Source organism: Peromyscus eremicus, chromosome 2 (assembly GCF_949786415.1).
Source record: "Peromyscus eremicus chromosome 2, PerEre_H2_v1, whole genome shotgun sequence".
NCBI lineage: Eukaryota > Metazoa > Chordata > Mammalia > Rodentia > Cricetidae > Peromyscus > Peromyscus eremicus.
Window position 1 is genome coordinate 69,189,062 of NC_081417.1, and position 21,748 is coordinate 69,210,809.

Consider the following 21,748-nt stretch of genomic DNA (forward strand, 5'->3'; position numbering starts at 1 on the left):
AAATTGGAATCACATGAGTAGGGATCTTTGCCTGAAGATTTGCCCTGATTCCGTTAATTGAAGTGGGAAGACCCACCCCAAGTGAGTGTGAAGTGTGGGTGGCACCCTATGATAGCATCCCAGATAAAGCAGGGCTTGGCAGAAGGAAGATTATTCATTCACCTTCTACCCACTTGGCCTGCCCTCTTGCTGCCTAATGGATTTATCCTGATGCTACTGCTGCTGCGTACTTCACTGAACCAGCGTTTCCAGACTTCCCAAGGATCAGCAGCTTTCCAGAAACACCTCAAGCTTTAAAGGCCATACTAGGACTCCTGAGGCACCCACCTTTGTGGGCCGAGTCACTGCCGGTTTGCTGGCCTCTCCAGTGTGAGATAGTAACTATGGACTGCTCTGAAAGCTGAAGTACCCAGGATGAAGGACCAAGTAACTATGCGGTTCTCAACCACTCGGGTGTGAGACAACTATCATTACTATTTTAACTGAAGCTGATTTAGTAATCTTTACTATGTAGTCTGCCTGTCAGTTCTGTTTCTCTAGAGAACCCCAGCTGATACATGCCCCGAAAAGAATAACAACAGACCAGTCCACACAAGGTGCAAGGACCAAGCACAGCTGTAAAATTCCTAAGGATATTAAGGCCGTAATTGTATGACTATGGAGAGAATTCTACCACAGCCTGCACCTATCAATGTAAAGGAGCCGCAGCTGCACTCGGGGCTCCTGAGATATTGGTGTGTTTTCATACACCACCTTGCCCAAGTTGCCTATCCCTTCTGTAACTTCATAAGGAGGGATGCTCTGTGGGGTTGGGACAGTAAAGCTCACAAAGCTTTTGAACAGGCTAGGATCTTTGTGGGGCTGGCTAACCAGCCATGTGCCCCCATTGCCCTAATGACGGCCACAGATGTGGATGAGACGCATACATAAGTCAACTTGCTCAATAAAGGACTAACAAATGGATTATATAGGGCCCATACCTGTCAGTGAAAGATGCAAATATGCCTTCACCAGGGTGGACACTGCCCTGGGCCTTTTATAAGCATTTCCATGCAAGCTAGTAACAGGTAAGGCTATTATCAATGGGCTAACTCAACTCTGATATGAATTGACACTCAGAGAATTGACAGTGACAGGGGTAGTCATTTTATAACACTGATGTTCAAAACTGGGCTGAATGAAGATATGCATGTTACAACCCACCTTACAACCTTTTAGGTCTGGGCTAGTTTTTAAAAATAGAGTTACTCAACAGCTCAAGAGTTTAGGTACTGGAGGCACACTAAATGAATAGAAACAGGAACTCCCAAAGGCTATTAACATGGTAAATGAAAACTCCAGTGCCAGATATGGGCTATGAGTTGTTGGCTAGAGATGCCCTACAAACCTTATAAAGGCTATTGTCACCATGGTTGGTGGCATTCCAGACCTAGACAGTAAACTCCTATTACTGAAGACACCACATGCTTTGGTTTGGGGACATGGAAAATAAAGCTGGGAGGGAGCAGGAAGCTCTGTCCTTACTGCTTAGTTTCCATAGTGTCACAAGGTGGGATACAGGCTGCTTGGAGAGAACTGTCACCAACAGCCCTGCTTGGCTGGGGACCCTGCATGCTGACATGCAGAATGTGCCTGCTTGTACAACAGCGGCAAGCTATCAATCAAGAGTATAATCCACAGCTTTCCAAATGGACTTAAGGCCAGCTACACTGAGAGGGTTCTTCTCTAGTATTGTAAGCCAGGGCAAAACCTGGCTGGAGAGGTCCCAGACCCAGTTGGGGAAGTCACAGCTATTGTTTTGTTAAATGGATATGATATGCCTATCAAATTGCCTTCCAAACATTTATGTTTATACCCATAGACCACTGTTGCTGACAGTTGCAATCAGCCATGGAAAGAAACTTGCTTTTGCAATATATGATGTATCATACAGACTCATAATCACTGCTGAAGCTCCCAAGAACCAGTGACTGTCGCTGAGGCATGGTGGCCCAATGTTTAGCCATATGCCCACATCTATACCATCCCTCCAAGGCTCAGAGAATATTGTGAAAGAGGAGGTGGGCAAGAATGTAAGAGGCAGAAGAGGTGGAGTCCTATACAGCAGTTTCCCCCAAACTGAAACATTTCCTCAAAGAGAGAAGGGGCGGGGGCAGAGTCATGAGGCTCCGGAGGTAAACAAATTTCCCTGCCTTGGAATGCCAGGAATTGCAAGATTCAGGAGGGCCACTCTCTAGTTTATGGAAACACTAGCCACCACCTGGGGAGGAGACTGACCAGCAGAGCTGCTGAGAGATCTCTTAGATTTGCAAGTTCTACAGAGCTCCAGGGATGCAGCTTTCCTGAGCTGTCACCCATGTTGGGTGGGCTTTTCTACGACGTAGCTGCTTTTGAGTCATTCTTACTCCAGCAGGCAGCTCCTCGCCTACACTCCTGTCAGTGACGCCAGTGAAAATTCATTGTTTCACCAAGTGCAATTACTTTGGTTTGCTGTGGGTTCCATTGCTGGGGTTAATGGGCACGGATGTAGGGGTGTGTATGTGTGTGTGTGTGTGTGTGTGTGTGTGTGTGTGTGTGTGTGTGTGTATGTGTGTGTGTGTGTCCTTGGGAAAACTCTGCACGTAACAGATGTCATCCTAGTAACTGAACTGCAGAATCACTGTGGGTCGTCACTGTGTAATTTTCTAATATTATCACTCGCAACCTACAAAACATTACAGAAATTAAAATAATTCCCAACAAAAGTATCTTTGGAGAAATATCTGAAAAATTCAAAAGCAAGTAATGAATTCATTAAAAGAGCTAAGGAACAGGTGACATAAATAAGTAGGAATAGAATAGCTTTAAGCTGTCAGAAGATAAGGAAAAGACAAAGACATTGTGTGAGGTGGTCTCTCCATTTGTCATACATACACCCTTGTGTGTCCTACACTCTTACATAGTATGTCTCTTCTGTATGCCCCACCGCCACAAACTAGAGAATCAGAGTAGAGAATGCAAAGAATTGTCCACGCTCTGCAAAAATAATTCATTAACGTGCTAGCACCTGACTTCCCACTGTAGTTGGTATAAAATCCACTCATGTCCAGACTTCCCAGACCTGATATGATCTAGCCCATGTAAACATTGGCTTCATGGCCTACTATCCTCAAATTCTAGTGAGCTGCCTTTCTTTCGGGTCCTCGGAGTCTACACTAGTTGTTATTTCAATGCCACTGTATTGTCTAGAATGCTTTTCCCTTGGCTACCATCTTCCATTATATTTCACATAAGTTCAATCTGAATCCACCGCCTCACTTCCTGGTCAATCTCTCCTATAACTCTCTTCCTGCTTGTTTCTTAGTCACTGCCTGAAATTCTCATATTTGCTGTTTTGTTTTCTGCCTCCATCTTCTTCCAGAGTATAAGCCGCACACGAGGGGGGTCTCTGTGCTTTACTCATGGTTTTGGCTAACTTGACACCTAGGAAAGAAATGAATAAATAAACCAGTAAGAGTAAAGGGGCCCACAGTGGAACTCCCTGGGGGAGAGGGTAGATTTGACAAAGAAAAATGACACTAAGGAAGAAAATCGGGGAGAGGAAAAAAAAAAAAAAACAGCAAATAAGGCCAGGGGTATGGGAAGTGGTTGTGGTAAACACCTTTGTGTAACTTTTATACACACCCTATGCAGAGAGAGATGTGCAAGAGCCTTTTGCACACAGCTTCTTTTCACTGTGTTGTTATGGTTTTGTCTTCAGTGTGTTGAAGGCACCGGTCCTCAAGAGTTCTCTCTTGGACTGTATGTGTCGCTCCATCTTCCTGGGGCCTTCGATGAGAATCACCTACAAATACTGTCCCTGGGGGCTCCACAGCCTGCTTAGGGCTGCCAGGACAAGCAATGAAAGGGTGAAGGGATGATCACTACACTGTATGTAGTTAATATCAATGAAAGTGGAGATGGTCGGGGGCCCCAATTTATCTTTATCTAAAACCACTACAAGCTCTGGCATTCAATGGCCTATTACTACAGTTGCTTACACAGTCAGCAAGCTGTGGTCCAGATTGTTTGCATGCTGCATGCTATAAGTGTGTGCACATGGTAATGGGGTAGGGATGCTGTTTGACACATTAGAAAAAAATCCATACACAAAAAGAATGATAAAGCTGGAGAGACGGCTCAGAGAGGACCTGAGTTTGATTCCAGAACCAGGTCGGACAGTTCACCTGTAACCCCAGCTCCAGAGGGTCTACTAGGATCCAAAGCGTCTGACCTCCATGGATATGTGTGTGTGCGTGCACACATTAAAAAAATATATATCTTTAAAAAAACTTAGAAAGAGAATGATAAGCTAAGCATAGTGCGTGCCTGTAATCCCAGCACTTTGGAGGTATAGGCAACAGGATCATAAGTTTTAGGCCTGGGGAAACACGTCAAGACCTTGTGTAAAAATTTAAAAAAATTAAAAAAAAAAAAAAAAAAACAGAAGATGACAGAATTCTCTTTGGGAAGCCTCAGTGGAAGCAATACTTTCATTTTAACTGGTGCATTGACACAGATACACTCAGTGGCTTCTTAAGCCTAACGATGATAATTTAAATTCTGAAAGATGAGCAAGATCATTGGAGATTTCCACCCTCCTGAGGACCTGTGTCCCCTCGGTTCTCCTACAGCCCTCTGCTCAGGATGGAAATGAGCCTTCAGCACTGATGTAAAGCTGTTAGCTGCCTTCTCCACTCCACAGGGTCTGAACATGTTCACCTGGAGAGTGAGGGTGATCAATCCTTACGTTCTCCCTCAGTGCATATGGACAACACTAGAGAAATTTAGAAGCAAACACAATGCGACATTGAACTAGACAACAGCTTAAACCCTAAAATAATTTATCCATCCTCATGAAGAGAGTTGCTGGCTACTAGTTTAGTAAGTATTATCCAGGGACATTTATTTGTGAGATTTTAGAGAGGGAAGTTTCAGATGTTAGTCCTGGAATAGATTCAACAGGTGTCTCAGTTAATTTCCAGAACGAACAACTGGTTTTTGTATGATTGGAGGTGGGGCCAGATGTAAGCTGAGCTGCCCATCCTTAGACACCACAATGAAAAGCCAGTCTGTCTTTCTAGCAGGGGTTGGGCTCAAACAGCTATTATGCAGGTGTAGGCCACATGTCCTATGTCCCCACTAAACAGTATAACAAATATCTTTCCTCAAAATATACCAGTATGGGTTAGGTAGATGGCTCAGCTGATAAAGGGCTTGCCACACAAGCATCAGGATCTGAGGTTGCTCCCCAGCACCCACATGAAGGCCAGGCAGAACGGCACACATCTGTAGTACCCGTTGAGGGGAGGTAGATGCAGGTTGTCAGGAGCTTGCTGTCCAGCCAGCCAGTCTAGCCATGCTGGTGAGCTTTGTGTTCAGTGAAAGACCCTGCCTCAAAACCTGCAGTAGAGAGCTGAGGAAGATACCTGACGCCAGCCTCCGGCCTCCACACAGCTGTGCAGACACACACGAACATGGTCCCACATACATACAATTGTAAATGTCGAGTTTCTTGAGTTCTTTATATATTTTGGATATTAGCCCTCTGACAGATGTGGAGCTGGTGAAAACCTTTTCCCATTCTGTAGGCTGCTGTTCTGTCCTATCGATGGTGTTCTTTGCCTTACTGAGGTTTTTCAGTTCCATGAGGTCCCATTTATTAATTGTTGATTTTAGTGCCTGCACTATTGGTATTCTGTTCAGGAAGTTGTCTGCAATTAGTCCCGTCTGAAAGATGTCCTGGGGTAAAGGTAGCATAGAAACTGTGGGAGTAATCAGCCAATGACTGGTCCACCTTCAGACCCATGCCACAAGAGGGAGCCCACCCCTGACACTGCCTGGATGGCCAGGAACCAGAAGCTGGAGAGCCCAGAGACCTAGGATAGAACCAAAGGAGAGAGAGACAGAGAGAGAGAGAGAGAGAGAGAGAGAGAGAGAGAGAGAGAGAGAGAGAGAGAGAGAGAGAGAGAGAGAGAGAGAGGAGAGAGAGAGAGAGAGGAGAGAGAGAGTGTTTTCTAATCATACTCTGCTATACTGGTAGACTGGAGCCTAGCAAAACTGTCATTAGGAGCAAGAGGGGTCAAGGACACCACAAGAAAACGCAGAGTAAAACAATCAGGGTTTATAGGGGCTCACAGAGACTGAACCCAGATTCAGAGAGCATGCATGGGTCTGATCTAGGTCTTCTGTATATAAGTTATGTTGTGTAGCTTGGTGTTCTTATGGGATCCATAAGAGTGGGGTGGGGTGTCTCTGACTCTTTTGTCTGCTTTTAGGACCCTTTTCTTCCTACTGGGTTGCCTCATCCAGCCTTAATAGGAGGGGAGATAACTAGGCTTATTGTAACTTGTTATGCCATATTTGGTTGATATCCCTAAGAGGCCTGCTCTTTTCTGAAGGGAAACAGAGGAGAAGTGGATCTGGGAGAGAAGGGAGGTAGGGCAGGGGACTGGGAGGATAGGAGGGCAGAGAAACTATGATCAGGATGTTATATAGGAGAGAAGATTAAAATAAAAAAATAAATAATAAAAATAAAATTTTTAAATGTTAAAAATGCCCCTCTCTCTCTCCCTCCCCCCCTCTCTTATACACACACACACACACACACACACACACACACACACACACACACACAGAGGCATGCACGTATGTGCCTGCATTCTCTGCCCCATGAATACACAAACTGTGGGTCTTTTGACTTCTAGCCCATCCTTGGGCTTTTGTACTATAATGCTACCAGAAGAAAAATGAAATGAGGGTGAACCTTTGGCTGCAAAGGGAGAAGGCTACGCTGCCAGTATAGAGGTCACTCTGCTCTAGCCTTCTGAAATGTCCCCCAGCCAAGGAATCAGACTATGACAGAAATGTTCAACATTAACTTAGTGTTGAACTGAGGCAACTGGACTTGGGTAATTCAGAAAGTGCTTCCAGACTTTGCTGTGGCTTAAAGTTCTCACCGACAGCATTGGCTCCGAGTATATTACAGGTATACGGGGAAAGAAGTCATCGTATCACAGAAGAGCCAAATCACTGCCTTGGAGACAACTGGCGCAGCACAACTTTTACATGTTTATTACACCAGGTTGAGGAAAACAAATAGAATATGTCAACGTGGCCCTGCCTCTTTGGGCATATAATCTAAGCACGCATCCATTCTCATACCTATGAGAAAGGAATCCATTCAAAAGCATTCGACTGCTTAGCATACTCTACCCTTAAAATCCTAACACAAGTCTTACACCACTGTGCACAAGATTTTGGCAGTCACAAGCTCTGACACTAGGCAGAGCTTACAGACAATGGGAGAAGGTAACTGTCATTGACATTCATCCTCATTGAGTGGGACAGACTGCATGAGGCAGTGTGGCTGTGTGGAGGGACAGAGATCCAGACCTGTGGCAAACTGCTACTCTTGCTGGACGATTACCAGTCAAGGCTCTTGACTTAGACGCATTCCTCCGCTGTCCCAGTATGTTTACACCTAGAGACATTAAACAATGGAATATCTGCAAGCAACCATGTCTAAATAAAGAGTTCACTGTGCCTCTCCAGGAAATAGCCAATTGCAGAAAGGCATTTCTTGGCACTCCTAGAGTAGACTGGGATGAAAATTGTACCGGAGGCTGGAGAAGAGCCCAATGTGTTTCACAAGGTTGGGCTCCACCACATAGGCCCGCTCCCCCTTGGCTCTCAACAGAGAGTACAGTGCCATGTCCTTGCCAAAGCCCTTGTGGCAGTACACCTGGGACAGGTAGGTGAGGGTCCTGCGGGCTGCAGGGGCAGGGAAGAGCATAGCTGGGGTGCAACACTCCGAGGCAGGAACCACACTGTACAAGGAGGGACTCAGGCGCCGCAGTTCCAGGAAATAGTGGCGGCCCACCAGTTCCACCAGCCCCATGCTGTACAGAGAGAAGAAAAGCATGACAGGCCAACTGAAGCCTGGGCGGCAGGCAAACTTCATGTATATCCAGGTTAGCACAGGCCCCAGCAGCATGCCCACGCCAACCCACTCTAGGATCCGCATGGGCTCTGGGTTGATGTAGTGCTGTAGCCTCTCGGGGTGATAGAGCTTTAGATACAGGGCATCTTGGAGGTGTGGCTCAGAGAAGCGAGCCCGCAGGAGGTGCTCCAATACTGGGAAGATCTGTTCTTCTGGAATGGCGTCATCCTCTACCATCAGGACATAGTCTGGGTTGTAGGTCTGCAGCGATGACTCCAGGCAATAGACATAGTCTTGCTTCTCTTTCTCAAACGAGTTAGTGGAAGGGTCATCACCATAATCATCTTCAGTGCCCTCGTAGCGGTTGGCCACAGGCACATACTTAGAGAGCAGCTTTGCGTCAAAATGGCTCACACTCCGTTCCACATTGCACAGGAAGAGCTGGTGCCCCTCACACTGGGGACCGCACTGCTGCAGAAGCCGATGGAACTGGGACACTACCTGCAAGACATAGTGGAAGCCAGGCTGCCTATCCACAGTGATAATGGTGATCACCAGCCAGGGGCGGGGGGTGGCCTGCCACACGATGGGCACTGAACCATTGGCAGAGGGCAGCTCTTCAAAGTAGTGAAGGGCAGCCTCTCCCTCCTTCAGGCTTTGCTGCAGGAACTCCTGGCTCATCTGGTTCAGATGCCAATGGCGTAGATAGAAGTACGAGTGCAGGAGCCGGTGGCAGGCCAGGGGGGCCAGTAAGCCAAATGTCACCACGGTTAGGATGAAGAGCTGGACAGCAGTGCTGCCCCAGGAGAGTCGCCGAAGCCTCCGGAGAAGCATGGCAGCTGGAGAGGTTGACGTGGTCATGAGGTCAACTTTTGGTCATGTCTGGTCCCAAGAACAAAGCATCCTGGACCTCAGGCCGGAATCATTAAGTCAAACCTAAAGAGAGAAAGTAGAATCAGAAAACAAAACTTAAAAAAAGTCCCAGCAATGCCCCCCCCCAATCACACTTCAAATCAGAAATTCTAGTTAAAGGTTGTTAGTTGCTAGAGACTTGAAAGAATTTTCTACAGTGACTGTTTTCTTGGGTTGTGTCTGTCAGTAAGCCTTGAGATGTTCTCACTGTTTATGATCAGACATACTCTGTGTATTCAACCAACTCTCCCTGCCTAAAGATGTGATGTCAGCATCACAGTGTGTCATGAAATCACTGGCAGTTGGTAAAATTATCTCCATCCACCAGCTACAAAGACATGGGTGTTAACATAGGCACATAAGAAATGAATATTGACACAGAAGAAATACACATAGTTAGAGGAGGCTGCAGCATTAATGTATAGTACTTGATGGTGTAATTTCTGAAAACCTTCCCTGCATATCCCAATGAAAAAAGGAATACTTGGCAGTTCTTGTTATTTAGCACCATCTTTGATTTCTCTAAATTCATCTAATCTAATCACTTAATTCTGATTGCTCTCCTAATTTATGTGTAGGACTATACTTGAAAGAAAGCATCTTTCTCACAGCAAACTGCCGACTTGGAGAGGGGAAGGAAACATCTCACTGGAGAATCTACAAGGGGCTTTTCAGTGAGGTGGGTAGGGTGAGCAGAGGAAGGGACAGCTTGATCCAGGAAGGAAGGTCTTGGGACACAATTGCTCAGAGCACAGGTATGAAGTGTGAACTCCAGATCTGCTATTCAAGTGGTGGGAAGTTACTTCGCCTCTCTAGATCCTGGATTATTCCTCAGCTCTCAAATAGAAATAATCACTGTCTCATGGGTTTACTAGGGATATTAAACATGTTACAGAGAAAAACTGAACACAATAAAATGTCATTAAAATATGCCTCATGGAGTTGGAGAGACGGGTAAGTAAAGCACTTGCTATGCAAACAGAGGACCCGAGTTTGAACCCTAAAACCAGCCCCTCCCCAAAACTGTATGTGGAAGGACCATCCTTCCAATCCCACCACTGAGGAGGTAGAGACCAGCAGAGAGATCCCTGTACTCACTGGCTAGCCAGGGTGGCCTACTAGTTAAACTCTGCCAGTGTAGAGACCCTAATATAAAAACAAAGTTAGAGGCTGGAAAGATGGCTTAGTGGGAAAAGTGCCTGCTGTGTAAGCATAAGAACGTGAGTTCAAATCCCCAGATCCCACATAAAAGCTAGCTGAGGTAGCAAGCATGTGCTTATAATGCAGTATCTCTATAGGGAGATGGGAGACACAAACAGAATTCCTTAGAGCCAGCAAGTCTGGTATAGACAGCTTGTTTAAGGTGGAAGGGAAGGGCTACTACTGAAGGTCTGTCTTCTGATCTGTGCAACTCACTGTGGCACATTCATATACATGAACATGCAAAGACATATACACACATCAAAAAAAGAAAAAATGGTGACTTGTCTGAGAAATGCTCTTAGCCTCCACATGCACCTGTACAAACTGCACACTAAAAAAATACAGTTGATGCTCATATTCAGTAATATTTGAGAAGCAAGAAATTCTAATGTTCTGACAGAAAAGAGATTCACACCAAACAACAAAATTAAAGTCAATGAAGCTAGTATAATAAAAGTAGTAGGCTTAATGCAAGACTAAGTGATAGCTATAGCATCAAAAGTATACTCTTGCCTTAGAAGCATGATAGTTTGTAGTCACTTAGAAGAAAATGGTCCAGCTTGTGAATGATGGAGGGCTGTCTATGTCTCATGAGGTTGCAGTTGTTCTGTTTGCCAACATTCCCATACCTGCACTCTACCTTTAGCAATCACAATGAACTTCATTTCCTGGCATGCCTTCTTCAGGGTGGAGTCATATGACTAGAGCTGCCAGTAAGATGTGAGCTGAATGGAGAGTCTCTATGGATCTAGAAGAGGGTCTGCACCAACTGTTCACCTCTCCCCTCCTGACACCTTCACTGGTTAGTGTTGTGAGCTACATATAGACCATTGTGTCACCCAGTAATGATTTGGAGGCTTGTTTTTTAGAGTAGTTATTCTCACCTGCCCTTCTTAGTCATGTAGAACACCAAACATCTCTCTACAGTATTATGACACATTTCAAGAAAATAGAGACAAGTCCTGCAACAAAAGACAATGGTCCTGGGAACCCAGATGTGAATCAAACTATTCTGTCAAGAGATCTAGAGAACAGCCAGAGGAAAAGAAGCAAGGAGCTTTGGGCAGCACAGGACACAAGGCTTGCTGGTGTGTGAGCATCAATATATTATAGACTGGTTCTTTCTCCCTCTGATCTAAGTCCACAGAGTTAGTACATCATAGACTTGTATGTCACCTGGCCTCATTAGTTCCTCATCACTACCACTGGACACCCAACATTGGACCTGGGGCAATCTCATGCCTCTGGTGTAGTAGCTCTTGGGAACAGGGCCATTCGGGTGGCTTCCTACTGCCACTATTCTCCCTGCCTTGGTTATTACTCAAAGGAGCTAGACTATCTAGAGGAAGGGATTACATACAAAGTCAACAAGGTAAGGCAGCCAGCTTGGAAAATGCCAGGTACACAATAAATGCTATGGCTTACAATGATATGGTAGGTGAGACAGAAACGGGAGTGCCTATGTCAACATAAAGAGGACCTTTACTCCCAGGAACTTTCTCCACTGTAGGAGATAAAACCACAAACATCTCATAGTCTGTTACTTAAAAAATATGGCTAGTAGGCTGAAGTTCTATAGATGATCAGGGAAGGAAAGGGACTCAATTGGCAGTGCCTAGAGTCTCTGTTTACAATGATCAGCTCCCACTCAGGTGACAAACAGCCACAAATCTTTATAATTTATGATAATGACCTAGCACTCTTGCACATGCGTCTATTAACTGTAGTGATCCTGCTGGATTCAGCTACGGAAGATAGATTAGAAGCAGGCAGCAATGTGCTTCTCCTAATGGATCAAAGTGCAGAGGAAATGGCTACCAGGGCTGTGGTCTTAGGTCAGGTAGAAGCTGAATCAAATTTGCATCCTTGTTTGTGTGCCGCACACAGATGAAATCCACTCATCTCATCCACTGGTCACAGCAAGGGGGGAAGGAAACTCACCCTTCTGCAGAGCAAGGGAAGGGGGATGCTGATAAGCAGAAACAAAGAGCTGCAGACTGATTTCCAGCCTCTCAGAAGAAAAGAAAGGATCTAGCTGCTCTGAGAAATTCCCAAACCCTCACAGGGCATAAGCTATGTCCCTCAAACATGGTGAACTGGAGTAAGAAAAAGCTTCCGAAATGATCCCCAAAGTCAGTGGTTTGGAAGAACTAAGGTGTTTGGATATTTCTGTTTTCATATGTGGGGTGACAAATATTTCAGGTATATATGACTACAAGTAAGAATATACCAGAGAAGAACTAAAAACCACATGGCAGCACATGTCAACTGTGTGACTATTAAGCTTGACATGAGTAGATTCTAATTCTAGGGTACTTTGAATTACTTTGAATGTTTTTTATATGAGGTAAGAGGAGGGGAAGTGAGGAAGAGACAGACAGACAGACATAGAGAGGGGAAGGGGAGAGTAGGGGAGAGAAGGAGGGGGAAAGAGAGAGACCTCTTTTCTAAGCACTAAGCTTCAGTTTCTGCTCATGTTCCTTGCCCATAAAGGGTTAACTGAACCTCTGTTTCTTGTGCACGTTCTAGAATGGACAGAAAAAAACTGCCCCTTTTCCATTGACCTTGCTTGTTTTGTTGGAGTAAGAGAAATGGAAAGCCAGAAAGTAGCTCTCAGAGCTACTGCATGCATCATACACATGGGCCAAGTTACATAATTCCGCTCCCAATTCAACAGAGCATGCGCAGAAACAGAAAGAGGCTACTGAAAGCCTGAAGCAGAAGGAGGGCATGAAAAGCCGGAAGTCAATGGTCAAGGAGAAGAGGAAAATATTGTTGAAAATTTGAACACGACGAATTAGCACACTCATTGTGGGCCATAAAAAAAAAACGGGGTTATACTCCTCATTTGATGATTAGATGAGTGGCTTGGCAAAATCCATGAGTTATGTGGGCATTAAATAGTATGTTCTGGTTGTTTTGGGGGGCATGGTAGGGTGAGGGATTCACCAACACCCACTTTCTATTGTACTTTCCAGATATACTTTACCATTAATGACCTCGAGGAATTGAACTAAAATACATAGCATTTTTTTCATTCACGGTTTGAGGGATGGGATTTTCTCTCCCAACCTATGAATGTAGGCAGAGATGAGCCATGTTTATATAAGTAGAAGCAGATGAAAGCAAGGTTGTATCTAGATAATTACTCTGGTACTTCTTTCCCAGAAGTCCTTAGTCACCTATAAGATTACCTGGCCAGGCCCATACTCCATTAACATTGTAGTCAGACAGGTTTTTCTGACTCAGCTTGCTAACAATTGTTTCAGTTCCACAGAGGTAAGTTCTTATTTATGTCTTGCAAGTGTTGTACCTTAAGTACAGTCATTCCCTACGCTGGATTCCTCCTATTACCACTTCTAGGGTACAGGACTCGGAAAACGATAAAGGACAAAGACACCGAGAAAGAAGCAAGAATTAGGAGCTGTCTGAATAAGTACATAAAGTGGTAGTAGAAACTGTGTTTTAGTGTATCTTGTAAAAATTAAACAGAAGGAGCCACGGAGATCTGAGGGACAAAACACCACCACATGATGTATCAGGAAGTATGTACTTGGAAATTGTCTATTTTTTTGCAAGTCTACCTTCCTTCATGAAAGACACACACTCCCAGGCACCAGAGTCTAAGCGTTTAGCAGGTTCCGACTTCTCTCCTCCTTCTAGGCCCTTCCCAATTCCAGGGCCTGGGACCTGAACAGAGTGCTCTCAAAAGAAGGAAAAAATGGCTAGAAAATATCTCAAAAAATGTTCTTCATCCATAGCAATTAGGGAACTGTAAATCAAAACAATTTTTAGATTTCCTCTTACTCCATTCAGAATAATGATGGACAAGACAACCAACAACAAACGCTGGAGAGGGTGTGGGGAAAAGGGGACCCTCGTGCATTGCTGGTGGGGCTACAAGCTGCTACGGCCTCTATGGAAATCTATGTGGGGAACACCGAAAGCTAAAAATGAATCTACTATATGACCAGTTATACCACTCCTTGGTATGTGCCCAAAGGACTATACATCATGTTCGTTCTGCTATTCACAATAGCTAGGAAATAGAAAGAAAAAAAAAAAAAAACCACCCTAAATGTTCTTTAATCAACAGATAATGAAAACATAGTACACACTATGGATACTATTTAGCTGTAAATAAAAATGAAATCATGAACTCTGCAGGTAAATGAATGGATGGATGGAACAAGAAAAGATAATATTGAGTGAGGTAACCTAGACCCAGAAAGACAAATATATTATTTTCTCTCTTATTAGAGATTCCTAGCTCCAAATCTTCAGATGTGAGTACATATTAGTTTCTGCAGAAACCAAGAAAATAAAAAGGGATCATAGCTGGGGTATGGAGTTAGAGGAACAAATTGTCTAGCTGGGTAAATAGGAAAAAGAGGGGCTCTATTTAGGGAGGGAGATAAATTATAGAAGAAGGCGGGTAAAATAACCAGTGAAGTCACAGATACCGGGTAAGACCCTGCAAGCACCACTTTACTAAGTCAACATAATAGGTAGCTACATGCTAAATGTTCATCCTCACACCCACACCAAAGTCTAGTCCTCACCCCTCATCAAGAAGACTTCTCTTTGTAACAGAAGGAGACCGTTATAAAAAACCACAGCCAATCAAAATGCAAAGTCCAGTCCCAATGAATACATCCACAAAACAAATCCCACACCTAAGGCTCAGGGAATACCGTACAAGAGGGGCCAGAAAAAAATTAAGAGCCAGATAATCCAGAACCTAGCTGTGAGACTGTGTTTCCAAGCTGCATCAGAAGTTACAGCCATAAAGTCTCACCAACATGACTGCTTAACCACGAGCTGAACAAAGACAACAACAGACATGGCCTCAGAGTCAAGGGAAAGTCCCTGAGGCCTCAAGCCTACAGAAACAACTACAGGCAACTAAGGAACGCCAACAGCAAGAGAAACAGTCTTCCCCAGGGAAGAACACACCAATTGGTTATCCAATATCAAGTGGATATTGATAACTGGATATCAATATCAGCCCTGAAAACATAGAGACAAGTAACGTTATACAGACTGATCTGGGCATACTTAGGAACATATATGTCTACATAGAGAGACCTATATTTGCATGGAACAGCAATTAATGAAAAGGAGGCCACGAATTTGAAAGAGAGCAAGAAAGAGTATATGGTAAGGTTTGGAGGAAGGGAAGGGAAGGGAAAATGCTGTAATTATATTATAGTCTCAAAAATAAAAGATTAGAATATCAATGGGCTAATAAATTGAACAGACAGTTCTCAAAGAAGAAATAAAAATGGCCAATATATATATAACACCACTCAATATCCTTAGCCATTAGGAAAATGCAAATTAAAACTATTTTAAGAGAGGTAGAGATGGCTCCAGGGTTAAAAAGCACTTGCTGCTTTTACAGAGGACACAGGTTCATTTCTCAGAATTCGTATAACAGCTTGTTAAAACCAACAATAAGTTCAGAATCGGGGGGTGTGATACCCTACTGTGAGAGAGAGAGAGAGAGAACTACCATATGACTTAGCTGTATCACTCCTGAGTACAAACCCAAAGGATGCCACAGAGATACTTGTACATCTATACTCATCATCACAGTATTCACAACAGGCAGGAAATAGAAGCAAACTACATGTCCACCAACAGACAGAATGATAAAGAATATGTGGTACATGTAACACAATAGAATTTTTTTCAGCCATAAGGAAAAGTGAAATAATGACATTTGTCAGGAAAGTAGGCTGAACTGGAAATCATTACATTAAGCAAAATATGCCAGACTCAGACAAATGCCATGTTTTCTCTTGTATGCAGATCTTATACTTTAGTAGGTGTGTGTGTGTGTGTGTGTGTGTGTGTGTGTGTGTGTGTTTATATGGGGAGTAAATTATAAAACTAGAAAGAGGACCTCAAGAGGAGAGAGATCTTAGGGGGAAGAGGAAAAAGAGGGTAATGGAATAAGTCACATGAAAAGAGAGGGGTTACTGGGGACAGGAAGGAGAGCAGCCAGAGGGGAGAAGGGCAGGTGATGGAGTCTAGGAGACAAAGAGGAACAAAATATTATGAAAAGTCCATAACAGACCCATGATATGTATGCTAACTTAAAAAAAAACTTAAATATCTCACCATGGAGACATCATTTAGATGAAAAGAGCCTGCCTGTGCAAGTGCTTGGTCAGGCATGGGATGGGATGCTGCAAACAATGGGAACAGTTTCCATTACCATCTGATCCTCTGAAGCATGGGTCAGAATAGCACTCTCTTCTATAAAACTGGTCAATAATAATTCCCTGTGTCTGCAGAAGAAAGTCCAAATGCTTTGCCAAGATCCCTCAGAATTCAGCTCTAATAACCTTTCCAACAGCACCCTTTTTATACACACCAACTCAACCAAGAAAAATCAGATCAAGAGGTACACATCTCCTCTAAAAATCAACCTGATTTCCCCAACCAGATCCAAGTGCATTTTCCTTACACATATTAAGACCATTTACATTAATTTTCCCCAGAGCATTTATTTGTCACTTTCTACCTTGGTATCCAAGGTGGATTAATTCTAGGACTCTGCTGTGGGATGTCCTGTATGCTGTGAATATATATTGCTATGATTGATAAATAAAACTCTGATTGGCCAGTAGCAAGGCGGAAAGGATAGTGTAGGTGGGACAAGGAGAGAAGAGAATGGTGGGTGGAAGAAGGCTGAGGAGCAGACGCTGCCAGCCGCCATGAGGAGAAGCATGATGTAAGATACCAGTAAGCCATGAACCACATGGCAAGGTATAGATTAATAGAAATGGGTTAATTTAAGATAAAAGAACAGATAGCAAGAAGCCTGCCATGGCCATACAGTTTATAAGTAATATAAGTCTCTGTGTGTTTACTTGGGGGACACTAGTGAGAGATTTGTCCTGATTGTGGGCCAGGCAGGACCAGGAAAACTCTAGCTACAGGATTCCCCACCCCTCAGGACACCAATACCAAAATCTGAGGCTGCTCAAATTCTTTATATAAAACGTCAGGCTTTACATTCGAGTTATGCACTTCTTGAATACTTTAAATTATCTCTAATACCTATCAGAAGGCAAATGCTTTGTAAATAGTAGCTATGTTGTACTGTTTAGGGAATAATGACAGTAAAAATCAATACATACATGTTCAGTTTTTTGAAATATTTTCAATCTACAGTGAGTTGAATCCACAGATGTGGACCCTGAGACACAGAGTAGAGTATCTATTTATAGGTATTTGTTCAATCCTCACTACATATTCCAGCGTGTGCTAGACCCTTGAATCCATTTCTTTAGGCCAGACAAGCAACTTTCAAATAGCAGTACAATTAATCCCATTTTAATGGAAAACAGATTCCAGCAAATTGTAAGCAGGAAATTCGAAGCCCACATACTGTCCACGATGCCTGATGCCTTTCATGGCTTTACTCATAACCCTTTACTCAATGGGCCTCTAAGTCCCTTCTTACTGGCTTCAGTGTAATTTACCTTTGATATGCCTCACAGGCCCAGCATAGTACGCTATGCAGAGAAGAGATTGAATGACTGCTGAGCAAGTAAAAGATCCCATTAAGTCTTTGGGTCTCCATGGCCCCATAATCCTCTGCTGTAAAACTAGTAGTAGTATAGAGTCCAATCACACACAGAGCAGAGAACAACTTGTTTCTAACTCTGCCCAGCACTTATGTGCCAGGCACTCTTTTAAGCATTGAGTGGATCTGCATAAAAAGTCTATGATAGTTATTAAGTCCACTTTGTAACTGGCAAGCTAAGGCACAGTAAACCTGCAGTAGTTAACGAAGATTCTGGAATGGGGGTAGTGAAAAGTAAACCGAGGATCTCTGCTCTCACTCAATATCTACTACTGCTTCTGGGCCCTAGAAAACCAGATGAACAAACATCAAAAATTGTTCGAATCTTAGATGGTCTTTTAATAGAAAACCCAGAGCCAGGTATCAGAGTGAAAGCTGAAAGATCAGAGAAGTAGAACAGCTAGCCACTAGTTCTTACCTCTTCGAAATCCTTAGCCTAAAGAGAGTGAGTTTCTGTTCTCTCATGCCTTATATACCTTTCTCTGTCAGACATCACTTCTGGGGATTAAAGGCGTGTGTGTTTCCCCAGTACTGGGATTAAAGGTGTGTGCCACCACTGCCTGGCTCTGTTTCCAGTGTGGCCTTAAACTCACAGGGATCCAGACTGATCACTGCCTCCCTACTGATAGGATTAAGGGTGTGTGCCATCACTGCCTGACCTCTATGTCTAATCTAGTTGCTGGCTCTGTCCTCTGATCCTCAGCCAACTTTATACACAATATATCACCACAAAAAAAAAATGGCCAAAAAAACCTTTTAGGATATAGTAGGTCACAACGTAAAATAATACATGGTGTGTGTGTGTGTGTGTGTGTGTGTGTGTAAATGGCACCACTGGTTACCTCTGAAGAGATGTACATACTACATATTTATAAAATACATAAAATAAATGCTTTCACTTCACCAATGAAACTTAATTCCTGGCATTTTAAAAAACTCAGGCAAAATGGAAAAGAAATATATTTAGAATAAAGATGGAATACCTATGAATAATTTGAAGAAATAGGCAGATCATACACAAAACGTTATACTAAAGGGTATTTTAAAAGTCACTAATAAATGCATTTTAAAAAAAACCACTTTTCTACTGGAAAGATGGTCCTTTTTCCAACACTAATCCTGATAACACAATCTCAATTCAATTCTCCAGGAAGAAGCAATACAGTTCAGCAAATGCACATTTGCATGTAGATTGGTGCAATCTTAGAAGCTAACACCAGGGCATCCCCTAAGACAGGGGATAGCAATTCTCCTTCAAGTTAAACACCTGGCAGAAATAATGAGCTATGCTACCTAAAATCAGTAAGAATTTTTCACTTAAATTCTGTTTGTTATAGAAGTGTGTGTGGGGGGGGGGGAGGTGATAAATGGGAAGGGAAGGACAATTATGTTGAAGAAAGTTTACGTATGTGACCATTTTTTTTTTAATAGGGAATATAGTTTAATGAAAGTGAGATGAGAGACATGAGAGAAGGAGGTTTTTCCTGCTGGCTTTCTGCATGCCTGCCATGGACATCTATGACATCAATGGCCTGTACTCAGCAGTTGACTCAACACGAAGTCTTGTGCCAGGCACATGGACATTGAGCAGGGCAGCAATGAAACCTAAGTCCTTTTTTAATCCCTAATTGAAACTGTTACATTTATGGCATACTAGATTCTCTTATATTTGTATGTTCGAGGGTTTTTATTATTACATTAATTCTTACTTAATACGTTGAGACAGGGTCTTGCTATGAAGCCCAGACTGGACTGAAACTGGAGATCCTCAAACTTCCTAGTACTGGCGTTGCAAACCTGTGCCACCATGCCCAGCTGTTGGCATTTTTATGTATTTTGGTGCCATGGCTCTGTTATTTTAATTACTGAGACTTTATAACACATTTTATTATCTAATTAGGCATACTTTTTTCTCACCACCCAGCATAATTCTCTTGGCTTTAAAAAACAACTTTGGTTTACAGTTATACCACCCTGAATGCCCCCAATCTTGTCTAAAAAACAACTTTATTGAGGCTTTACTACAACAGAATGTACCATTTAATTGTATATTTCAAAGTTTTGACAAATTCATAGTCAGATAACTACCATCGTAATTTTTTAAAAATTGATGGAAGTATTTTAAAGAGTGCTTCGAATTATGATTAGGAAAACTACAATAAATGTACTCCAATTAAAATATGGGGAAAAGAATTAATATTCCATCCATGCAAAAGACTAATACATTGGAAATTAAGTATTGATTCTTATAGGTAAAGCAAATTAAAACTACATACCATTATTCTACAGTATTAATATAAAACTTCAAATGTCAAATGTAAACAAATTTAAAAATAAACAGAATGTCATCAATCTAGAAGATGTAGTTTTATTTTGTTATTTTTTTCTTCATGATTATCATCCCTCCCCCCCCCCCCATTTTTCTGATTCTCATGTTAATACCATTCTCATGTTATTTCTCTTGGGGAAACAGAGCCTTGCACTCCGGGGCTCACACACCTGCAGATTTTGCTGATAGTCCTCATAGTGAGATCATCATAGAAGCTGCGCTATGGTCCCGAAGGGAGAGAGCAAGGGCCAAGCAGGAGATGCCAGGTCACAGCGACCTGCGCGGGTTCAGGCCCCAGGACACCTCCCGGAGCGCAGTGCGGCACGGGCAACGCCTGGGCACGAGAGCCAGCGCGAGGGCTGAGACACACCCATCCATCTTAACTATCACTTTGGAAGAGAAGAATATTAAAAGAGAACCCGAAGCCTGGCATCTAAGGGTTGCCGCTGACCTTGGGGAGTCCCCGCTGCCCTCCGGCCTCAGTTTCCCCACCTGCAGGCCGAGACTGCCGGAATCCATCGCAGCAGCGTTCCAAGCGCGGGCGTTTCCGGGAGCGGGGAGGGGCTCCTTCCTCGGGTCACCTTCGCGGGAGGACGCGCCCCACCGAGGACGCGCGGAGGGGCCCCCTCTCCCGGGCAGCCATTAGGCGGCAGCGCTCTGGCTGCCTGCGCGGCCCGACTCTGCGGGGCTCGGTGGCTGCATCCCTCGGCCTGGTGACAGCCCGGCCCGGCGGGCGACCGCAGGAGGGCGAGCCGCCCCCGCCCTGTGCCGCAGACGCACCGAGGGCGGGGCCGCGGCCGAGCCAGCCTGCGGGGCGCACGGCGGGGGACGCGGGCCTCCTGGGCACCGTTCCTACATCGCGTCCCCTCGCTGGCGCGCGACACCAGCCTGGCAGGAAACCTACCCCGTGGAGGAGGCGGTCAGCTGTGTCCTGGCTTGCCAAGGCCGCCGCCGCCGCCGCCGCCGCCGCTGTAGCCCAGGCTGGCCGATCTCAGTGGAGGCGCCTTCGTAGAACCCCGCCGGGCTGGAGCAGCGGAAAGCCTCGCCTACTCCCGTAGCCGCTCCCGCGCAGGGCTCCCCTCGTTCTGCCAGGACATGTGACCTGCGAGCTGCGGAGCGACTGCAGCCCCCAAAGCTGGATCGGGGGTGGGGGTTGGGGGGGAAGGCAAAAGGCGCCAACTGATGGGCAGCGAGGGAAAAGCAGGGTCGCCCCCAAGTCAGGAGAACAGGATGACTGTCTCTTTTGTGAGGGGAATACAAGCCAACGTTTTATTCCATCAGGTGGTCACACCGAGGAAATGAGGAAATGTATTTTAATGAAACATCTCGCCTTTTGCGGAAGCGTTTGCGTGGAAAGCTGTTTCTCTGTTTCTGAATGGGCTTCAGTCTTCCAAATGCTTTCTGTTTAAATGCAAAAGCCCCTGGGAGACATAAGTGGAGATGGGGGAAAAATATATACACTGGGGTAAAATAATCCCTGAAGTGCAGCACAGGGAAAACATAAGAAATGACTCAAGGAAGGGGAAAACTGTGCATGTCTAAGGGAACGTAACAGCCAGCTTTGCACCCTGGCCTTGCCAGGGCTCTCACTACAATGCATTTTCTATGACCTTTTCCATTGCTTCTAATTCCGTATCAGTTTGGGTATCTAAGCCAGGACTCAAATGAATATTTTGAGGTGTGCAATATAATATGAAATTTGAATTTTGGTGATCGTAAAGTTGTATTGTCCGATAATTATCAT

The 21,748-nt window shown here is 44.2% G+C and overlaps 1 protein-coding gene across 1 annotated transcript; it reads right to left on the minus strand.

Annotated features, from left to right (window-relative positions):
* Positions 1-7,070: 7,070 nt before the first annotated feature.
* Positions 7,071-20,653, minus strand: Pgap4 (post-GPI attachment to proteins GalNAc transferase 4). Its single transcript, XM_059255756.1, has 2 exons — positions 20,497-20,653; positions 7,071-8,896 (listed from the first exon to the last, which is right to left on the minus strand). Exon 2 carries the CDS (start codon positions 8,819-8,821, stop codon positions 7,610-7,612), a length of 1,212 nt encoding a protein of 403 aa, XP_059111739.1. The 5' UTR covers positions 8,822-8,896; positions 20,497-20,653; the 3' UTR covers positions 7,071-7,609.
* Between the last annotated feature and the right edge of the window lie 1,095 nt (positions 20,654-21,748).

Bases quoted from the DNA above. Each gene is read 5' to 3' on its own strand.
- Pgap4 (XM_059255756.1), bottom strand. From the start codon at position 8,821: ATGACCACGTCAACCTCTCCAGCTGCCATGCTTCTCCGGAGGCTTCGG.